The sequence below is a fragment of the Chelonia mydas genome, chromosome 4, assembly GCF_015237465.2.
Source record: "Chelonia mydas isolate rCheMyd1 chromosome 4, rCheMyd1.pri.v2, whole genome shotgun sequence".
Classification (NCBI taxonomy): domain Eukaryota; kingdom Metazoa; phylum Chordata; order Testudines; family Cheloniidae; genus Chelonia; species Chelonia mydas.
Genome location: NC_057852.1, coordinates 244,437 through 266,326, shown reverse-complemented (window position 1 = coordinate 266,326; position 21,890 = coordinate 244,437). Strand labels below are relative to the sequence as shown.

General features: G+C 53.6%; 2 protein-coding genes across 9 annotated transcripts in view; both read right to left on the bottom strand.

The window, feature by feature from the left end:
• Nucleotides 1-6,498: 6,498 nt before the first annotated feature.
• On the bottom strand, nucleotides 6,499-13,270 carry LOC119566029 (maestro heat-like repeat family member 5). Its single transcript, XM_037896506.2, has 10 exons — nucleotides 12,993-13,270; nucleotides 12,716-12,833; nucleotides 12,039-12,182; nucleotides 11,481-11,657; nucleotides 10,596-10,751; nucleotides 9,959-10,081; nucleotides 9,468-9,570; nucleotides 8,954-9,028; nucleotides 7,956-8,109; nucleotides 6,499-6,736 (listed from the first exon to the last, which is right to left on the bottom strand). The coding sequence occupies exons 1-9, from the start codon at nucleotides 13,094-13,096 to the stop codon at nucleotides 7,997-7,999; spliced, it is 1,113 nt and encodes a 370-aa protein (XP_037752434.1). The 5' UTR covers nucleotides 13,097-13,270; the 3' UTR covers nucleotides 6,499-6,736; nucleotides 7,956-7,996.
• LOC119566026 (class I histocompatibility antigen, F10 alpha chain-like) overlaps nucleotides 7,697-21,890 on the bottom strand; it is a 52,518-nt gene continuing 38,324 nt past the window's right edge. The window contains exons 7-8 of one of the 8 annotated variants that reach the window (XM_037896487.2): nucleotides 21,158-21,199; nucleotides 19,952-20,033 (exon numbers count right to left, since the gene is read on the bottom strand). In XM_037896487.2, the coding sequence (XP_037752415.1) occupies nucleotides 20,026-20,033; nucleotides 21,158-21,199 (50 nt within the window). In that variant the 3' untranslated portion in view covers nucleotides 19,952-20,025. The other 7 variants (XM_037896488.2, XM_043545693.1, XM_043545692.1 and 4 more) reach the window with 7 other exon arrangements.

The window sequence follows — 21,890 nt, the reverse complement described above, 5'->3', positions numbered from 1 at the left end:
AGCAGGAAGTTACACAGGCTTTTATCCATCCTTTCTTCAGCATACTTATCCAATAGCAAGCTGCCCTAAGTATCCATCTAGCCAGCCAATCCAGTTCCCAGCTAGTTCCCTTGTTTTTTGTATCATTTGTTAACCTATACATAAAGCTGCTTCCTTCAGCATTGTTCTTCCATATCTGCCCTGTTTGGCCTTGTTTAGTTTCAGGCAGTCTGACTCTGCAACATATTGTTGCAGATCCTCAGCATAACTGCTGCGAGTGCCTCCAGGCAGGGGGGGCCAAGGACACTTGGGCCTAGTGCGAGGGGGCTTCATCGACACTCGTGGTCTTCCATCCCCTCGAGTTACCTAGTGGCCGTGCCCCAGTGTCCCCAACAACAGGGACAGGGTCACGTTAGCAGCTCTGACTCTTTTGGAGCCCCTTGACTCGACTGAAATGACCACAAAAGTTCCCACCCCCTGTGTGAGTAGCATGTGGGACTGAGCCTCTTTTTTCCTTTCTCCCCTCTCGGATGTCAGAAGCACCCTAGACGTGTGCATGGCTCCTTCCCCTTCACATGGCATGATAGTGGGCACAGGCTGAGAGAAAACAACTACCCCAGGGCCAAGTGCAAAGTGGGGAGGGTAACTGGTGAGGTTGGACTCTCCTTTGAGTTATTACAAACCCGGGGTTCCTGCATTTCCTCCAAAACAAAACCTGTTTTCTAAATCGCTTCTCTGCTAAGGCTGCGTCTACACTCCCCCTTGTGTCAGTAGAACGTATGTCGCTCAGGGGTGTGAAGAAGCCACCCCCTGAGTGAGACAAGTTACACCGACCTAAGTGCTGGTGTGGACAGTGCTCTGTCATTGATTTCCCTGCAGTAATAGGCTTCATCTCTCGCTCTGCAGAGCCAAGCCTCTCAAAGCCTTTCAAGGAATCCTCGGGTGCTTCAGGGGTGTCTGCGCTGAGGACAGCTGAATTAATGTGAACTGGCTGAGGCTTGGTTTTTCTCAGCTCAGGGCCCTGATTTATCTGGTGCTCTGGGTAGTTCCCCTGATCACACTTCCTCAGGCTCTTCCTTGAGAGGAGATTTCTCATGGGAATTACGCGGAGAGGAATGATCCAGGGGAAGTCAGTGCCGAGCCTCCCAAATCTGCACCTTTGTCTTTGTTTAATGAACAGATGGAAGATCAAAGCATTGTATTCAATCCTTGAAGTGTCCATCCCATTTCTGTGCACACTGGACTTGAAAAGTCGTCCTTCTTCGTCTGTACCCCACACGTGTCCATTTTAAATCAAAAGATGCATAATGAGCCATGGGCTACTTCCCTATGACACAGAGGGTCACAAACATGGTAGTGAAGAGGACAGATTACTAAATAATCACAGTGGGTTTCAGCCCCGTAGGATCACCTGGAAGGATTTTTCTTTCCTTTCAAAAGGGCAGAACCCAAACCCCTTTCAGAAGATGCAGGGAATCTTACAGTAAATTCTTCCCACATGGTCCCCTTTGTAAAGCCAGTCTGTCAGAGCTTGCCTTAGCACAAGAAAATAACGCCAGGCAGTGGTAAGCACACAAACAAGACTTTATTTACGAGAGGGAAAAGGACTAGGCTAGCCTAGAGAAGGGGTGGATTAACAAAACTTGAACTCTGGAATTGCTCCAGTCTCCCAAACAATTACACCCAGGAGGTCATGTTGATGTTCTCTCTCCCCTCTCTTGCAGGGATAGCGATGGACGGCTGCTGCTCTCTTGACATTGGACATCAGGGAGGGACTCCATGATGGACACAGGAATGGGTGAGTAGACCTAACTAAAAACCCTCCCTATCCCTCTTTGCGTCATAGAATCATAGAATCATAGAATCATAGAATATCAGGGTTGGAAGGGACCCCAGAAGGTCATCTAGTCCAACCCCCTGCTCGAAGCAGGACCAAGTCCCAGTTAAATCATCCCAGCCAGGGCTGTGTCAAGCCTGACCTTAAAAACCTCTAAGGAAGGAGATTCTACCACCTCCCTAGGTAACGCATTCCAGTGTTTCACCACCCTCTTAGTGAAAAAAATTTTCCTAATATACAATCTAAACCTCCCCCATTGCAACTTGAGACCATTACTCCTCGTTCTGTCATCTGCTACCATTGAGAACAGTCTAGAGCCATCCTCTTTGGAACCCCCTTTCAGGTAGTTGAAAGCAGCTATCAAATCCCCCCTCATTCTTCTCTTCTGCAGACTAAACAATCCCAGCTCCCTCAGCCTCTCCTCATAAGTCATGTGCTCTAGACCCCTAATCATTTTTGTTGCCCTTCGCTGGACTCTCTCCAATTTATCCACATCCTTCTTGTAGTGTGGGGCCCAAAACTGGACACAGTACTCCAGATGAGGCCTCACCAGTGTCGAATAGAGGGGAACGATCACGTCCCTCGATCTGCTGGCAATGCCCCTACTTATACATCCCAAAATGCCATTGGCCTTCTTGGCAACAAGGGCACACTGCTGACTCATATCCAGCTTCTCGTCCACTGTCACCCCTAGGTCCTTTTCTGCAGAACTGCTGCCTAGCCATTTGGTCCCTAGTCTGTAGCGGTGCATTGGATTCTTCCATCCTAAGTGCAGGACCCTGCACTTATCCTTATTAAACCTCATCAGATTTCTTTTGGCCCAATCCTCCAATTTGTCTAGGTCCTTCTGTATCCTATCCCTCCCCTCCAGCGTATCTACCTCTCCTCCCAGTTTAGTATCATCCGCAAATTTGCTGAGAGTGCAATCCACACCATCCTCCAGATCATTTATGAAGATATTGAACAAAACCGGCCCCAGGACCGACCCCTGGGGCACTCCACTTGACACCGGCTGCCAACTAGACATGGAGCCATTGATCACTACCCGTTGAGCCCGACAATCTAGCCAGCTTTCTACCCACCGTATAGTGCATTCATCCAGCCCATACTTCCTTAACTTGCTGACAAGAATACTGTTGGAGACCGTGTCAAAAGCTTTGCTAAAGTCAAGAAACAATACATCCACTGCTTTCCCTTCATCCACAGAACCAGTAATCTCATCATAAAAGGCGATTAGATTAGTCAGGCATGACCTTCCCTTGGTGAATCCATGCTGACTGTTCCTGATCACTTTCCTCTCGTGTAAGTGCTTCAGGATTGATTCTTTGAGGACCTGCTCCATGATTTTTCCAGGGACTGAGGTGAGGCTGACTGGCCTGTAGTTCCCAGGATCCTCCTTCTTCCCTTTTTTAAAGATTGGCACTACATTAGCCTTTTTCCAGTCATCCGGGACTTCCCCCGTTCGCCACGAGTTTTCAAAGATAATGGCCAAGGGCTCTGCAATCACAGCCGCCAACTCCTTCAGCACTCTCGGATGCAACTCATCCGGCCCCATGGACTTGTGCACGTCCAGCTTTTCTAAATAGTCCCTAACCACCTCTATCTCCACAGAGGGCTGGCCATCTCTTCCCCATTCTGTGATGCCCAGCGCAGCAGTCTGGGAGCTGACCTTGTTAGTGAAAACAGAGGCAAAAAAAGCATTGAGCACATTAGCGTCGTCTCTGCCTGGATGTTAGACCCTATCTACGCGGATTCAATCCGTGCGTGGGAGTGTGCTTCCCAACCCAAACTAATCTAGCAAATGGCTAAAGGTCACCAGATTCTTTTCCCAAGTCCAAGATGGCCACCTGACAGATAACCCAAAAGGTACATGCCTTTCTTCCCTTCTTTTAGGAAAATCTGGCAGGGGCAACCAGCATTTTACAAACCCGGAGACTGGACTTGACCAATCAGGGGACGTTGTGGGGCAAGGTGACTCATGCAGAAGGGGGTTGTATATCCCCTCTGAGAATGCCTCCCTGTGTCCTCTACCAATTGAAGAGGGCGTCAGCCCCGTGGGACCACCCCGAGAGGGGATTTGACCAAAGAAGGGAAGTGCTGCAGTGGAGTGACCTGCCCGCAACAGGATCCCGTGGTCCCTCTAAAACGTCCCCACACCACCCTCTAGCAGTTGGCGAGGGTTTCACTCCCACCTTAGGCCATCTCAGAAGGGAAATGTGTACCAATCCAGAACAGGTATAGCCCAAAGGTCTAGGCCACGGTTTCTTCAAAAGACATCCTTGGAACGAGACGGGCTCTTCCCCGCAGTGTTGTGTTGCGACTTCCAGGACGATGCTGCCAGCCACGCAAACATGGAGCTCCAGAGATCGGCGGCTTCTGGCCTAGACCTTTGGGCACTGCCTATTCTGATCGTTATGTTTCCCTTCTGGGATGGCCTCAAGGGTGTGTGCGAAACCCTGACTGATTAGCAGAGGACGGTGCGGGGATTTCATGGAGGGGTGGTGGACCCCTCTTGCGGGCAGGTCACCCCACCACGGCACTTATCCTGTTTGGTGAAATCCCCTCTCTGGTTGGTCCTAAGGGGCTGAGGCCCACCCAAGTGGGAGGAGCTCTCGGAGGGTCACGTGACCCACTTCCGGATGGGTCACTCTGCCCCAGAATATTCCGCAATTGCTCAAATCCATTCTTGAGGCAGGTGGATGGAGATAAAACACCCCCAGATTGGTAAAGGAGTGGGAGGATCTCTTAGAGGGGTCACATGGCACTCCTTGCTTCTACTCCTGTTTGCATCTTGACCCCAGAAGTCTTATGTCATGGGGTCAGTCTCATGGTGACGGATGAGCGATGTCTGAGGAGTGAAGGGGCGAGGTCCCATGGTTGACATCAAATAACTTCCCTAAGCCTCAGGGTAGTTTGGCCAAATGCCCAGTGTCAAAATGGCTGCCCTCCCATGCAGTGTTGTGTGTCCCAACGCCCAGAGTCAGTGCGGCCGTCCTCTCCGTCGGGGCTGTGTGGCCCAGCGACCAGAGTCCGTGTGGCCGTCCTCTCCGTCGGGGTTGCGTGGCCCAGCGACCAGAGTCCGTGCGGCCGTCCTCTCCGTCGGGGCTGCGTGGCCCAGCGACCAGAGTCCGTGCGGCTGCCCTCTCCGTCGGGGCTGCGTGGCCCAGCGACCAGAGTCCGTGCGGCCGTCCTCTCCGTCGGGGCTGCGTGGCCCAGCGACCAGAGTCCGTGCGGCCGCCCTCTCCGTCGGGGCTGTGTGGCCCAGCGACCAGAGTCCGTGCGGCCGCCCTCTCCGTCGGGGCTGTGTGGCTCAGCGACCAGAGTCCGTGCGACTGCCCTCTCCGTTGGGGCTGTGTGGCCCAGCGACCAAAGTCCGTGCAGCTGCTCTCTCCGTCGGGGCTGTGTGGCCCAGCGACCAGAGTCCGTGCGGCCGTCCTCTCTGTCCAGGGCTGCGTGGCCCAGAGACCAGAGTCCGTGCGGCTGCCCTCTCTGTCCAGGGCTGCGTGGCCCAGAGACCAGAGTCCGTGCGGCCGCCCTGTCCGTCAGGGCTGTGTGGCCCAGCGACCAGAGTCCGTGCGGCCGTCCTCTCCGTCAGGGCTGTGTGGCCCAGCGACCAGAGTCCGTGCGGCCGCCCTCTCCGTCGGGGCTGTGTGGCCCAGCGACCAGAGTCCGTGCGGCCGTCCTCTCTGTCCAGGGCTGCGTGGCCCAGAGACCAGAATCCGTGCGGCTGCCCTCTCTGTCCAGGGCTGCGTGGCCCAGAGACCAGAGTCCGTGCGGCCGCCCTCTCCGTCAGGGCTGTGTGGCCCAGCGACCAGAGTCCGTGCGGCCGTCCTCTCCGTCAGGGCTGTGTGGCCCAGCGACCAGAGTCCGTGCGGCCGCCCTCTCCGTCGGGGCTGTGTGGCCCAGCGACCAGAGTCCGTGCGGCTGCCCTCTCTGTCCAGGGCTGCGTGGCCCAGCGACCAGAGTCCGTGCGGCCGCCCTCTCCGTCGGGGCTGTGTGGCCCAGCGACCAGAGTCCGTGCGGCCGTCCTCTCCGTCGGGGCTGTGTGGCCCAGTGACCAGGGTCCGTGCGGCTGCCCTCTCCGTCGGGGCTGTGTGGCTCAACGCTCAGAGTCCATATGTCTATCCTGTCTCTTACGCCCGTGTGGCCCGATGGCAATGGACAATATGGTTACTCTCTCCCTCAATGCTGTGTGGCCCAACGGCCGGAGTCAGTATAGCTGCCCATCAGTGCAGGGCTGTTTGGCTGAGAGTTCAGAGGCAAGATGGTTGCCCCTCCTCTTGGGGCTGTGCAGTCTAGTGGGTCAATGGGGACGTGGGCAGCCACCAAAGGATGGATGGCAGCCAGGGCAGGTGGACCCAGGCCCTCGTTACTCCACCGGCTCCTCGCCCAGGGCCTCGTCCGTGGCCAATGTGTTTGCCATTGAGTCAGTGGGGATCCAGCCTGGGGATAACAATGGCTAGTTCACCCAGGTTACTTCCTAGGAGATGTCTCTAGGCCATGGGCTGGGGGTCTCTGGATTCCCGGCGTGGGAAACTCCCAGAGTCTCCGATCTCCCTTGCATGTTTGCAGGCCCCCGGGGATGCGGCTGGGTCTCGGCGCCTCGGAGCTCTGCAGTCAGGGGCTTGAGCTGTTTCTGGACTGGAGCCTACAGTGTGCATCCTCCATTTTCAGTGGTCTGCCTAGCGTGAGCTGAGCTGCTCCCTTACACTCTGGTGCTCCAGTTGGAGCATGTCCGGCAGGGCTGGGGAGGGGCTTGGCTTTCTCCACCTAGACTATGGGGTTCTGTGTGGCTGGTTCAGCCCGGCACATGCTGCTCGGCCTCTTCTGTCTCCTCCTTCCCATGCAAAGCTGCTTTGCCGTCTCACAAGAGACGGGATCAGTGGTGGGCTCGATTGGCTGCTGTTGGCCTCTCGATGTCTGGAAGAGGGAGAAAGTACAGGAACCCAAATGAGAAGGACAAAACCTTCAAGCAGGGTAGTTTTCCACGGCACAACCCCACCCCACTTTGCTGATGCTCATTGGCAACTTCCCTGAGAGCTGGCATTTCTTCAAGAGAGCACCCAACCCCCCGCAACCTCCGCTCCCCTGTGGGCTGGCAATGGTAAAAGGGAGTCGGGGAGAATTTCTCCTCTCTCCGCCTGGCTCTGATGAGTGAGGGAATCACATGCGAAAAGCTGTGTGAATATAGGGCTCTGTGCAGTGGGATGAGATGTCCTCCATGGTGCCCAAAGGTGGGGTTGTCCTGCCTTTGCAGTGACTTCCTTCTAGTGAGAGAGATTTCACAGATCAGCTCCAGGGTTCTGCCCTGTACCAGTGTGTGGGAATGGGGCAGAAGTGGGGCAATGGTGCACTCAGGAAAGGAGTAGGGCTAAGGGGGGCCCAGGCTGCAGCCACGAAACCCCTGCCTGGCTGGGGTGGGGGCGAGGCGGCTCCGCACGCTGCCGTTCCTTTCCCCCCGCCAGCCACGTCAGCGCGACGAGCATCACACCGGGAACCTCTGTCCCGGGAGCTGATCTTGCCTGTAGGCTAAGTTCCCCCGCAGCTCCCATTGGCCGGGGATCATTAATCCGGCCCTTGCCCTATTCCCCAGCCTGTTCCAATCCTGCTCTTGACTCCGGACTCCGGCTCCAACCCTTGGCTCCCCTCGGCTCGGCCTCCACCACTCTGAGCACGAGGCCCCAGCGCCACTGCTCCAACCACTGGGCCCAACCAGCCGTGCTTTGGCTTCTGACACCAGCGATATGGAGGAGTCGTTCACCTCACTGCTTTCATGTGTATGGCCCTGCCTTGGTCAGCGCTGGTTTTCATCTGCCATGGTGCTGCCCAGTGACATGGCTTTCTTCGATCCCTTTGAACTTCTTCCAAGTCTTCTCTAGGCCTGACTAATCGACATCATTTTGGGTCATCTGCTGATATCCACCTCGTTGTTCAGCCCCGGTTCCAAACATAAGGATATAAGAAAGGCCACAGCAAAGGTCCATCTAGCCCAGTATCCTGTCTTCCAACAGTGGCCAATGCCAGAGGGAATGAAGGGACAGGCAATCATCTAGTGATCAGTCCCCTGTCCCCCATTCCCAGCTTCTGGCAAACAGAGTCTAGGGACACCAAAAAGTTGAGAAGCGTCTGTTGTATTTACCATAGCAGGACAAAGAGCTCTTCGGTGTCGGTCCCGGTTCCCTAGTCGAATGCAGAACCCAACACGAGATTTTCAAGCTGCTGCAAATATTTATAATATCTGTTGAGGATGTACCACGTAGTCCTGTCCGATTTCAAAGGCACTTCGTGAAAAGCTGAAACCAAGAGGAAATGGGTTGAAAACCCCATGGTGCTGATGTGACTGGTACCTAGGAAACCTCCCCTTCCGATGGCCATTGCCCCCTGCTATTAGCTCCCCAAGAGTCTAAGGGCACAAGAACAACAACTCGGCTCCTCCCAAAATAGCCCTGGACAGAGAGGAGACCCCATTCTTGCCTAACTTCCCCCTCTGCTGGCAGACACTCCTCCACACACCCGTACACACAGACGGTTGAGGGCACTTGTTCTTTGGATGGAACAGGCAAGTGACAGCGGCAGCCACGTTAAACCATCCAACATTTAGGCCGAGATCCACAAAGGGATTTCGGCTCCTAACGTCTCCTGAAATCCTTTGTGGCCCTGTGCCTTCATTCCTGAAGAGCTCACAGGGAAAAGTGTTACCCATGTGCCCTCATGGGATTTCCTAGGAGCTGATAACCAATCTCGGAGTGAAGGTCCCTGGCCTGCAATCACTCCATTCCAGGGAGGGCAGGTGATGAATCTTTCCCTACAGAGGGGAATCGTCATCATCATCATCATCATCCTGAATAACAAGAGCCCTTTTCAATTCGGTCAGGCCTTCTTTTAGAGACTTTCTGACCTTGATGAAGACAGTCTCCCCACACAGCTCTAAGGCTACGTCTACACTAGGAGCTAGGGATGGAATTCCCCTGCTCCCGTGCACAGATTGTGGGACCTTGATGAAAGCTCGCGTGACCACCCTTCTTCCTTCAACGCTGTCCTTAGACTGAGAGGGACACATGCAAAGCTGTGTTCAGGCCCTGTGCTGCACCCCTGTGCTTCCCACAGAGGCCCAAACACACAGAGGTATTTCCTTACCTTCATACAGGCGGGAGATGCCATCTTCATTCACGGTTTCAGACAACAAATCGCAGTAATGGTGGATAGTATTTCCTAGACATACAATGAATACAATGGGTCTCATGGCTTTTCAGATCCTTCGCTGAAAACTGCTAATGATGCAGCCATTCCCCCAAGACACCCTTGGGAAATTCCAGACATTCCTTACATCTGTTCACAAAGCACGTTCGAGAAAGCATCAGATGCCCAGAAGTTACTGAGAGGCTGATTTCCAAAGGAGATTGAATTCACATCCTGCTGGTTTCCCCTAGGCACAGCCAAAGAGTTGTTGTGGGCGGGTGAAGTTGGTGCAGTCGATTCAGCTAAGTTGCTCCCATCATCTTGGAATACACGTTAATTCACACACAAACACACACACACACACACACCCCATTTTAGGATTCTGGTGCTGTTGGAGGGAACAGAGCAGCCATCCAGAAAAGGGCTCTGAAGGAAGCATTGAGAAAAGATCAAGTGAATTTGCTCTGCTTACCAATGAATCGGGCTGCTGAATGTCTTATTGTTGTCTGTGAGCTTTCCAGGTACTGTAAGGCCTGGAACAGGAATTTGGGGATGTGGCTCTCGTTGTTCTGCATCTAGGAAGAAAGAAGGAAGAAATGCACAATATAGAAATGACATGTTCTTTCCACAGCGAATAGTCCAGGAAAGCCAAAGCATATAGCCAGGCCATGGCAACCGCCAATATGAACCCATACACCAGAGCAGCACCTCTCTGAAGTTCCCATTGTGTTCTCCAGAACCTCAGCTTTCATTGGAAAAGACAAAAGTTTGAAGGTCGGAGAATTGTGGAGAAAAATGTCAACAATGTGAAGGGATTGTAACTCCTGCCAAAATGAGCCAGCAGAGAGCCTGGAACGGAGTCCTGCAGCCCAACCGAAGCGGATGGGTACTCAGGGTGTGGGGTTAGAAAGGTCTTCCTCAAGTTGCCATTCAGCACTCTCAAGGCACAAGGAATTCACCTACCAAGCAGATCCAGACACACTTCAAGAGCTGTGAGGAGCCATCCCAGGCCATGCTGCGGAAGAGCGTCTTCAAATGAGCCCACCTGAGGAAGACTGCGCAGCGGAAGAGCGTCAGTTTACATGCCTGCAAGAGAAGAGGAGACCAAGAGGGTTCTCCCTGAGAGAGGGATAGTCTGGGGGACATGGAACCTTCCCCGTCCCTTGTTCTCCTGCTTTTTCCTGCCAGTGGAGATTCCTGTAATTTGTTCTCCACAGGAGTGTGCTGAGGAGAGGAAAGGGAGAGTTGGCTGGAGAGAGCCAGAGCTGTCCTGTCCTTTGGACGGTTTGGGGCGGTTGCCAAGGGCCCCGTGCTTTGGGGGGCCCCGCATTTCAGGGGGACGCAGGCCCTGGGCCATGCCGGGGCCAGCAGCAGTACTCCCGGCCCCGCTACGCTAGGCCCCTCCTCTTTCCCAGAAGAAGGCTTTTCTTCCCAATTGTGCTGTGTGCGGTGAGGATGGATGAGGCACTTAGCTCCAGCATGGAGTGAAGCAGGGAGGAGAAGACTCCACTTGGGCAAGGGGCTCTGGCGATGAATGGAGTGGGGGCCCCAGGGGATCCTGGCTCTTTGCTCTTAAGGCAATAATGACCGTGGCACCTACCAGTTTCACACTCTCCTCCTGGTCTTCAAGATGCAGCAGCAGGGGGAGCAAGCAGTGGATGATTTCCTGCTGCACCAAGGGTTTGTCGGGGTCCTGCACCCTGCTCACCACGTTGCCAAGCAGTACAATGGCAGCTGAGCGCACACTGCCCTTCTCCTGGCAATGACACACAGGGGGTGGGGACCCCCAGTTAAAGCCAGGCAGCATCAGAGCAGAACGCCACTGAGTGGTAATGCGCACGCTGCTCCGGTTCCCCCTGTGTGAACTACCTTGGCTGGCGGGAGCAGGGAGGCCACCAGGCCAGCGCCATAGACATCTTGTGCAGGGCCTCAGACCCTGTGCGGGACAGTGCAGCCCAGGGTGTCCCAGAGGCAGTTTCTGTCTGGAGAGCACAGACTCCTGGAACCCGAGAAGATGAGGGGAGAGGGCAGGAAGGCTGCTGGAGACTGGTGTGGGGAAGGGGAGAAGCAGCTGCTGGAGCCTGGCAGGGACTGGCTGCTCCAAAAGACAGCATTTCTTTTGCTCTTGGGTGCCCCTGAGAGCCGGGCCATTCCCGACCCACCTCTTCCCTGCTGAGAATCTCCACCTCTTTGGGAGCCTGTGTTCTCCAGACAGCTGGTCATCTGCCCAGTGCCAGGCCCCCTCTCCCCCAGGCCAGGCTGCAGCAGGGGCTGGGAGCATGGCACTGAGCTTGAGCTTTGGAGAGAAGAGCTCTGACAGGGAGGTGGCTCAGCAGGAGATTCCCCACCCATGGCGGGGGCACTCCTTGGAGGCTCCATGGCAGGCCTGACGGGCGGGAGGAAGGGGATGGGGAGAGAGAGACAAGGGCATCAGAGACAGGTGGAGCGGGGGAGTGGGCTTCTTTGAGGGGGTTCCAAGCCTTACATCATCAATGAAGGGGCGAAGGCTGACTGCAATATCCTGGGAGATGGAGCCAAGCCCCTCCCTGTTGAGGAGGTGGATGATGTCTGCAGCTTTATGCATGGCTTCCAGGACACGCCCTCCACCCCTGTCACAAAAGACAGCCAGGATTGCTGGCAGCTGGGCCCGTAAGAATTGCACCTGCCGGAATGAAGAAGGCAGCTCATTACTTTCCCAGGTGACAGCCTGGAGCACATGCTGGACCACTGCCACCGACGAGAAACCACGGAGGGCACAGACCCCCAACGGGGCAGAAAGTCATTCTCCTGTCACTCTGTGCCAGTTGCTCGCTGTCACCTTTGTCTTTGCTCACCCCGCCTCCCCCATTGCATCCCATCTGCAATCAGGGCTCAGCTCACGGGAGCAGGGAGCATGGCATGCCTTGATTTGCTCTGAAAGCACCTCCACCATTTGAGGGCTGTGTTTGAAACAAGAAGGCTTGTGTGTGGCTCTCCCTCTCCTTTCTGAGCTATTTGATGGACATTGGCTTCCTGGGTCCCCTGGGCAATCCCCGGCTCTCACCTTTTCTGGCTGGAACACAATACTGCCAAGGCCTCGCAGACTGAGCCTCCATATGATGGAATTGGCATCTTTGGTCCAGTCCATGAGCTGTGCCTGGAGGACTGATCTTGTCAGGATGGTGTCAATGGAAGGACTCTGGAGAAACTGGCAAAAGCCAAATGAAGATCAGGTTGAGGAGCAGAGGTCTTATTGTGCGGTCTGTTCCCTGGACAGTCGTCTTTCCCAAAGGGCCACTTCCTCCTATGCAAAGTCTCTGGTGAGTAGGGAGCCAATTGCTGCTATTTCAGTTGGTTCCTTCCCCAAATTTAGACTAATGCACAAGTCACAAATAAGCCCCCAGGGAAAGGGGACTCTCCAGACCTCATTGAGTGCCATGGAGAGAGCCGTGGGGCAGAAGAAAAGCAGAAGCCCAGGAAAAGGTGAGGAGAGAAGCATGGCCTTGGGGCACTGGAGAAACATGGCTTCTTGTCCCATAAGCCCATCTAGGCACATCCAGCCAGGAGCAATCTCACCCTGTCTCTCCCTCCCTCTCTTTGCCATGCCCCGCAACCATCCATGTGCGGAGAGGAGCTAGCTGGCGGTAGGGCTGCTAAGCTGCTGACAATGTAGCCTAGAGCTTCCTGTCCTGAGCTGCTCTCCAGAAAGCCCACTTCTGCCTGTCAACTCATGAATCTCACCTCAGTGCAGAAAGCCAGGGCGATAGTTCTCTGCTCCTCCTCCTTCCCACTCTGGACGATGGTGATTGCCTCTCTGAAAACTGCAGGGAGCTGAGGGTTCTCAAACTCGATCATGGCTCTGGAACATGGAACAGAAAGTCCCTTTTGATTCTCAAGGGGGAGAGAGCGTTCAGCTCAAGTTGCTGGGCTGAGCTGGCAGCCTAGAACTGAGGAATATTTTACACGGAAATCCCATTCCCAAGAGAGACCCAAAGAAGAGGAAACTTTGAGCTCCTACCTTGCAATCAGGCCAACCCCCTGTGAGTAGTGATATCGGGAGGCTATCATGTCCCAACCCCGATGAAAGTGGATGCTGGCAAATTCCTTCCAGTAGCCGGGCATGGAGAAAAGTGTCTTCACAGCCTCCACTGAGGTGCTAAAGACAAAAACAAACAAACAAACAAACAAAAAAGAGTGTCAAGCAATGAGATCAGCCCCAAGCATGGCAAATCTGCACAAGTCCTGAGACACCCAGCATGCTCAGCAGTAGCTAGCCTCCCCAAGGATCCATCCAGTGTGATACCCTGTGGCGGTTCAATGATGAGACAGAACACAGATTTATTCAAGCAAGCAAGCTGGTCAGCTGAAATGGGCTGCTGCCTGTCAGCTTTCCACCTTCTCTTTTATTATATTTCTCCCCCCTGCACATTACCTACTTTCACCGCAAAGGAATGCATGACATTGATTAATATTCTTGTTTTTCAGCCTCTATCTACTACATTCCTAATTCTCAGGCCTTAAGGCCAAGCCAAGGAAGCTTCCCACGATTACTGTCCTTTAATTAACTTCCCAGGGTTCATATCTGGTCCTCGTCCTTGGACGGAGCAATGTGTTGCTCCTACACAACAGTCAGGGTGTGCCCTGACTGTTTCCAGGTGGATGGACTAAACATGAGCCTTCATCTCCCCCTTTTTGTTTAATTATACTCGGCCCTCTCATGGGAGCCGTCAATTTGCTTTTGCAAGCAATTTAACTCCCAAACAGACAAGGACATAACTCGGGGAGCTTGCCAGGGCGAATCTCTACAAAGCCTTAGCAAAGAGGGAATACATTGTACACAGCAGCAGCAAAAAATAAGCCCAATGATTATAAACACAGCATAACCAAAAGGTTGTCACAGCCAGCCTAGAGATGGCTTGTACTAGTGCAGTTAACCACACGCGCACAGGTGACATCGTTGGCCCCGGCCGGGTACGGTGTGTGGAGGGATATAGCCGTGTGAGGCAAGGTATAGTTGGCCGGGCCCCAATTAGCCATGCCAGAGTACTGGGAAGAGAGATTCGCGTAAGCAGCGAGCATCGTCTCATTCCCTATCTCCTCAGGGTGATGACATACTGGAATAAGGCATGTACCTAACAATTCTCCGGCTTCTACAAAATTAGACAAGCAAAAGTGGGTAACATTTGCTATTGAAGCCAATCTTTCCCATATGTTATACGTCATTCGGGCCCGTAACGGGGGAAGCGCTTCCGAGCCAACCCCTACAGGAAATAGCAGGCACAAAAGGCATACAATCAGTACAGAGTTAGCAGTGATTTGGGCGAGAATCGCCACAAACAAAGTCTCAGGAGTCTCTAGCTGTTGGTTTGCTGCCAGTCTTCGTTGAGCCGCCGCGACCAATGCTTTTACTGCTCCCCATGTCACGGGCTGGCTTGGGGCGCTACGCCTCTTCCGTTTCCGTCCCGCCGTTGTTGACCCGGGAGGCACCGCATTCTCCTCCAAGGTCAGCTGAAACTCCGGTATGGGGTTCGGCAGCCCCTGGCGCCATGCCATGCTGTTTCAGTGCCGGTCGCACACACCGGGCTGGAACCCACAACGGTCCTGCAGGGAGAGACACCGCAGCATATCCCCGACCCCAAGTGATTAGAGGTACTGGGCCCAGCCACTGCGGATCAGGCAGCTGACGGTAAAAGACACGCGGTCTTTCCAGTACCTCAGATTTGTGAAAATGCCGATCCGCGGGGGTCTGCTGATCTGCGTTCAGCGTTAAATTATTTAAAGTAAACAAAAGGATATGCATTTGTTGTTGAATGTCTCCTAAGGTTCGGAGACGCAGCTCCCCTTGTTTTAATTGTTTATCAAGCAAGGTTTTGAGCGTGCGATTGGCACGTTCAACAATGGCTTGGCCCGTGGAATTATAAGGGATCCCGTGTTTAAGACGGACGTCCCATCGGGCACAAAAGGTGGAGAGGGCTGTGGAGCAGTAGGCTGGGGCGTTATCTGTTTTAATCTGGCTTGGGCGACCCATAACAGAAAAACAGGCTAGCAAATGGTGAATCACTTTGGCAGTGGCTTCCCCACGCTGTGGGGTTGCCCAGAGAAATCCCGAATAAGTATCAACAGAAACATGTAAAAAGGAATAGGGGCGGAATTGTGGCACGTGAGTGACATCCATTTGCCACAGCTGATTCGCTGCGGTACCTCTGGGGTTAACGGCATAAGAAAAGGTAGGGGCAGCAGCGGCACAGTGGGGGCAGGAACGAACAATGGAACGTGCATGATCAGCAGGAATGTGAAACTGCCGGGCCAAAACAGAGGCAGACTGATGAAAAAAGGCATGGCTTTCAATGGGGTCAGAAAAAAGGGAATTTACCTGACCACGTAGCGCGCGATCGGCGCGCGCATTGCCCTCAGTGAGTGACCCAGGCAAAGGGGTATGACTGCGAATGTGAGCAACAAAATAAGGAAAATTACGAGTGGAGATAAGATATTGCAAAGACAAAAATAGGCGAAGGAGGTCCGCATCGACCTGAGGGGTAATGAGGGCAAGGGGTAAATGATCAATCACTTGATAAACATAATGGGTGTCCACAATTAAATTAAAGGGACAATCAGCAAAAAGTTGAAAGGCCAGAATAACAGCAGCCAGTTCCGAGCGCTGCGCGGAACGCTGAGGCAGTGTAAAACGAGAATGCCAACGAGGGGCGTCACCGGATTGATAGGTGACTACACCTCGACGTGGAGAGCCATCAGTAAAAAGAGTGACAGCAGAAACAATGGGTTGAGAGTGGCTAAGACGATGAACAATTAGAGGCACCTTTTGGGTAATTACCAACCGAGGATCTTTTGGGGGGTTATAAGAAATTTCTCCCACATAATCACAAAGAGCAACCTGCCAAGCCAAAGAGGTGTGGCACAAGGAATCAAATTCACTACGGGACAAGGGGAACACAATATCAACTAAATCAGTGCCCGTGAGTTGCACTGCACGGTGGCGGGCTTTACGAACAAGATCAGACAGGGCATCTAGATAGGGGTAAATATTCCGAGGAGGAGTGGAGGAGAGGTACAGCCACTCTATGATAGAGACGGCTGTATCCGTACGGGGCACAAACAGAGCCGCAGTGGGCGTATGAGGGGTGGCAAGAAGAATCAACCGTAGGGGACGGACCTCAGGGGGTCTGTCCACAAACTGCTGACTCAATGCTGCATTAATTTGTCGAATGCAGGCAATGTGCTCTTCAGTGATGGCAATAACTGCACCCGGTGCCCGGGCTCCACGTAGGAGCTCGAACAACGGCTGCAGCATTGAGGTGGGGAGACGAAAATAGGGCCGAATCCAATTTAAATGACCCAAAATCTGTTGTAATTTAACAAGGGTTAAGGGTTGAGGTAGAGTTAGTGCCGGACGAACCGGAGCAGCATAGGTTTGTAAAACCTTATGGCCGAGGTAGTGGTAGGGATAAGAGCGTTGGATTTTTTCTGGTGCCACCAACAGGCCATTTTGGCCGAGAATTTGAGGCAAAGATTCAATCTGGTGTTCCGTGACCTGGGGACCACTAAGCAAAATGTCATCCATATAATGGTAGACCTTTAGCATAGGGTACCGGGCACGAAAAGGGGTGAGGGCCCGATCCACAAAAAGCTGACACAAGGTTGGACTATTTTGCATTCCCTGGGGTAAGACCTTCCACTGATATCTTTGAGAGGGTTGCTGATTATTATATTGTGGCACCGTAAACGCGAATTTTTCGCGATCTTGCGGGCAAAGGGGGATGGTGAAAAAACAATCTTTTAAATCTAACACACAGAGCTGATCGGTTTGAGGAAGTAAATTTGGATTTGGCAAGCCAAACTGCAAGGGGCCCATAGGTTGGATGCGTTTATTTATTTCCCTTAAATCATGTAACAGCCGCCAAGCACCAGATTTTTTCTTAATAACGAACACCGGGGTGTTCCAGGGACTAGTAGAGCACTCCAAGCGCTGTGCCTGCAAATGCTGCTGCACAAGCGAATGAAGCGCTTTCAGCTTTTCTAGAGGGAGGGGCCACTGGTCAATCCAGACGGGCTCTAAGGATTGCCATACCAAGGGTAATGCGGAGGGCAATGTGGGTGAGGGAGGGTTTTGAGCCATCAGATATTAATATCGAGGGTGGTGTCCAGCTTTGTAAGTAAATCACGGCCCCAAATATTGAGGTGGACAGGGAGCACAAAAGGGCGGATAGTAGCAAGGGCACGGCCTCCCGGTTTAGAGACTGTGACCCAAGACAAACTCTGTCGCCCGGGTTTACTACCCCCGATCCCCCACAACTCTTTAGAAGGAACCGTAGGCCAACTAACCGGCCACTCCGGATCACGAATCACCGTAACGTCAGCTCCAGTGTCCACCAGCCCTGTGAAGGGAACATCATTTAAGAGAAGTGTTAACTGAGGTTTCGAGGGGCGGACTGACATTGTCAGAGCAACAAGTGGAGAGGACGTGCTGTGAGACGGCGAGTGAGACAACGTTGATCCAAAGCCGCCTCCGCCCCGAGTTCGATCCTCGGCAGCTGGCACCTGATAGGGGACTAAAATCAATTGTGCAATTGACCGTCCACACGGGAGCGACTGTGGAAGATGAGTCCACACCTGAACCTTAATAATGCCGGTGTAGTCGGCATCAATGACTCCGGGGATGACAAAAAAGCCCTGTTTCCCAGCATGAGAGCGAGGGAGAACGAGACCCACAAAGCCGGCAGGGAGAGGTCCCGTCACCTGAGTAGGTATGGCGCAGACTTCCCCTGGCAGCCGAAAATCAGTGTCCTCCTGCATGATCAAATCAAGCCCTGCACTTCCAGCAGTCGCCGCCCTCATAGAGTCTATGGATTTTAAGGCAGAGGAACGGTTGTCTGAGTGGGAAACACCCCCGTTTGGCCCTGGGTTCGGGGGGTACCCGCTGCGCGGTTTCCCGACCCGCTACGACACTGATTAGCCCAGTGATAGCCCTTCCCACACTTGGGGCACTTCTTTGAGGGTCGAGCGGGTGCCTTTGATGAGCGGCACTCCCGCTGAAAGTGACCCTCCTTACCACAGCGGTAACAACGCTTCCCTGCCCTCCCGGTTTTTCTCAGAGCGGCAGCCAGAACTCCAGCCTTATGGGCTTGTGTGCCGATGTTCTGGCACGCCTGTAGCATGTCTGAGAGCTCTAAAATGCCAGAGGCTTGCGCCGTCTGGAGAGCACGGCGGCAATCCTCATTCGCATTCTCAACCGCCAATTTTAACAGGATCTCCTGAGCGGCCACAGCATTATCCACCTGTCGGAGGATAGCCTCCTGCAATCTGTTGGTAAAATCCAGAAAGGACTCTGATGCACCCTGACGGATACTGACAAAGCTTTTTGTAGGCTTGCCTGAATCCGGGACCCTCCGGAAAGCATGCTGGGCGCAGGTGGAAATGATAGGGAAGAAGACCTGAGGGAGTTGGGTCTGCTGCTCAACGGTAGCAAACTGTCCCTCCCCTGCCAATTGCTCATAAATAACATTAACACCTGCTGCTCTATGAATCTGGGCCTGACGGTCCGCCTCCTGCCGATACTCACTGACCCAAATAACGTACTGACTGGGTGACAACATCATGCGCAACAGCGCCTTCCAATCTTCAGGGATCAAGGAGTACCCACTACCTAGCCCTTCAATGAGACCACGCACAAACGTGCTAGTCAGACCGAACTCGCGAATCGCCTTCTTTACCTCTCTAACCACCGAGTAAGGCAATGTAACCCAGGTTCCAACCGGGTTGCCCTGGTCGTCATTCTGCCAGGTCACCGGACAAACTGAGACCAGCTCAGCCAGCTCCTCTGCTGTAAGATCTGAGCGAGTCTTCGCTGCGTGAACCATTTGTTGCACCAGCGAAAGCCTCTGAGCAGATGCAGACGACCCCGTGGGGGGGAGGGTAATCACACACCGGCTCCGGCGGGGAAGGTAAGGGAGGCGGTGGTAAAAAAGGCACTGGGGGCGAAGCAGGGAGAGGGATGGCTGCAGGAGCCGACGGCGGTGGCGGAATTGGCAGTCCCTCTATTGGCGCGAGAGAAGGTTCTTCCGAGGCGACACACTGTGTTGCATCGGTAGGAGGGGGGGTGACTGCAGGAGCCGACGGGCGTGGCGAGATCACCAGCCTCGCGACGGAGGGCCTGTCCGAGGCGACACGCTGTATCGCATCGCGGCAGAGGTGCCAGGCATGTAGAGCCTGCACGGGCGCCCGAGGTTCTTCATGCAATGTCTGGCCCAAACGCTCCCAGTCCGCTAGCTTAAGGGTTCCGGCTTCAGGGTACCACGGGCACTGGGCACTCACCTCCTGTAACAGGAGAGTGAGTTCTCGAGTGGGGCAGACATGCTGAGCCTTACGCAGCAAATACTGTAGCTCAGTGCGATGTTGCACTTGCAAAGCAGAGAGGGAACTTCCCATACTTACCACAACGAAAAATACTCACCGGGATCCACGAAGCGGATGAGTGACGCGTCTGAAACCCTTGCCGGGCGAGGTGAGTGCTGAGGGCCCCACGTTGGGCGCCAGTTGTGGCGGTTCAATGATGAGACAGAACACAGATTTATTCAAGCAAGCAAGCTGGTCAGCTGAAATGGGCTGCTGCCTGTCAGCTTTCCACCTTCTCCTTTATTATATTTCTCCCCCCTGCACATTACCTACTTTCACCGCAAAGGAATGCATGACATTGATTAATATTCTTGTTTTTCAGCTTCTATCTACTACATTCTTAATTCTCAGGCCTTAAGGCCAAGCCAAGGAAGCTTCCCACGATTACTGTCCTTTAATCAAGTTCCCACCTTTAATCAAGTTCCCAGGGTTCATATCTGGTCCTCGTCCTTGGACGGAGCAATGTGTTGCTCCTCACAACGGTCAGGGTGTGCCCTGACTGTTTGCAGGTGGATGGACCAAACATGGGCCCTTCACAGGTTGGACAAACACCTGTCAGGGATGGTCTAAGTTAACTTGGTGCTGCCTGAGATCGGGGCTGGACTTGATGATCTCTTGTGGGCCCTTCTAGCCCAGCGTTTCTATGGCTCTATGAATGGTGAAAAGGACATTAGAGGCACTTACAAACTAAACGCAGACACATTCCTGTCCAACAGACATCCTCAGCTGATGATGGCAACAGCGCGACCAGCTGCGAGTAGACCCGGCCATTTACCGTGTTATAATCATGAAATTCGGCAGGAAAAAAAGCCGTCCCCACCACAGACGCACAAGCAGTTACTGCTGACAGACCTAGCGCCCCGTCCAGGGTGTGCAGACAGCACCGCCCAGCCAGAGCACGGCGTGCACACACTGAATGGGGCAAATACTAAACTCTGACTAACAGAGTTTTTAATCCAGTAAAATGTTGGAAATTATTTTGTGCAAATAAAACATTATTACAGAAAACTATGACATCTGAAAAGCAAAACGTGGTTCAGTGAGCAGAGAGACGAGGCCGGAAATCCCACACGGGACGCTCCAAGTGCCAGAGAAAAGCTAGGGAGCGGTTGATTGGTTCTTGTAGGGAGACAGAGCAGAGCTCATCCGTCTTCCTCTCGGGGGTCCCTTCAGGCCGTGGCACGGACTCCCCCAGGCTCTGTTAAGCTGCAGAAGTTAAACACAGGCAACGTCTGTCAAAGGGAACCTGCCATCATGTTTTGCAATGACAGTGCACGCTGCGGTCGGGGCGGTCGCCCTAGTGGCTGCAGGGTTCAGTGGACAAAATCTCTAACCCTGCTGACAAAGCTTGTCGCTCCAGTGTCAGAGACCCGGGTTCCTGGAGCCCCAAGTGCTGGGCCCTGTCCCTGCTGCTTCCTCCCTGCAGTTCACTGGAGACTGTTCTCTGAAGCCGCTGGAGTTATCATTGCAAAAGCTGAGCTCAGCCCACGCTGTGTCAGCAGCCACAGAGAAATCCCTCTCACTAGAGTCTTTCACACCTAAAGTCATGGCAGAGAAAACAAGGGGGTTTTGGCTGCAAACCTGTTCCTGCACCCCCAGTGTGAATAAAAGGGAAATAAGAGATCCAGAACTCCCCTGTTCTGCTCCTTGGGGCTGGTTTGCTAGAGGGGATGGGCCAGGGAGACTCAGGGTCCAATGACTTGGACTAGGTCTCTCTCTCCAGAGGCCTCAGTGAGAGCAGTGAACCCCTAGGCAAGAGCCCCCCTCACTTACCCTTGGCAGATAGGTCAGAGCCACTAGGTCCTTGGTCGTTTGCTGTGCAGAGGAGGAGGAGAAGAGAGAGTATATTAGCGTCTCTCACAGGGCAGGATTTCAGCGTAGTTAGTAGATACGGGGACTCCTATCCAAAGGGAACAGTCATCACCTCACTCTTCCCGAGCAGTGAGCTGGTTGGTGCACAGACCAGTCTACAGGGCAGCTGCCCAGGATTTCCATTATTCACATGCGAAAAACGTCACCATTGTAGGGGGTCAGCACTGCTCTGTGCTCTTCATGCCTCGGCAGAACGGGAGCCCGGATTACTCAACATTCAACGGCTGGCAAAGCAGGAGATGCTGGGCTAAGGATACTCCGGCCAAACAACCTCAACTCCGCCTCCTTTGGTCTGTGCCCAGAGGGGTCCCTCACGCAGACCACAGACGTTACCCTCCCCCCTGCCAATGAACAGCAATTCCCGCCCTAATCAATGGCGCTGCACCGAACAGTGTGGACGGTATGAAGAGGAATGCGGATTTGGGGTGGTGCTGGGCACACAGACAAGGGCAAGTTTGGTTTGGCATAGCGCTGGTCTACTTCCTGTTCCTATTCCCAGACCCCCTGGGGCAGAGTTCGAGTTGCGTGGGAAGCATCATAATTAAGACCTTACCAAATTCATGGTCGGTTTTGGTCAATTTCAGTCACAGGATGTAAAAAATTGTAATTTTCATCATTTCAGCTATTTAAATCT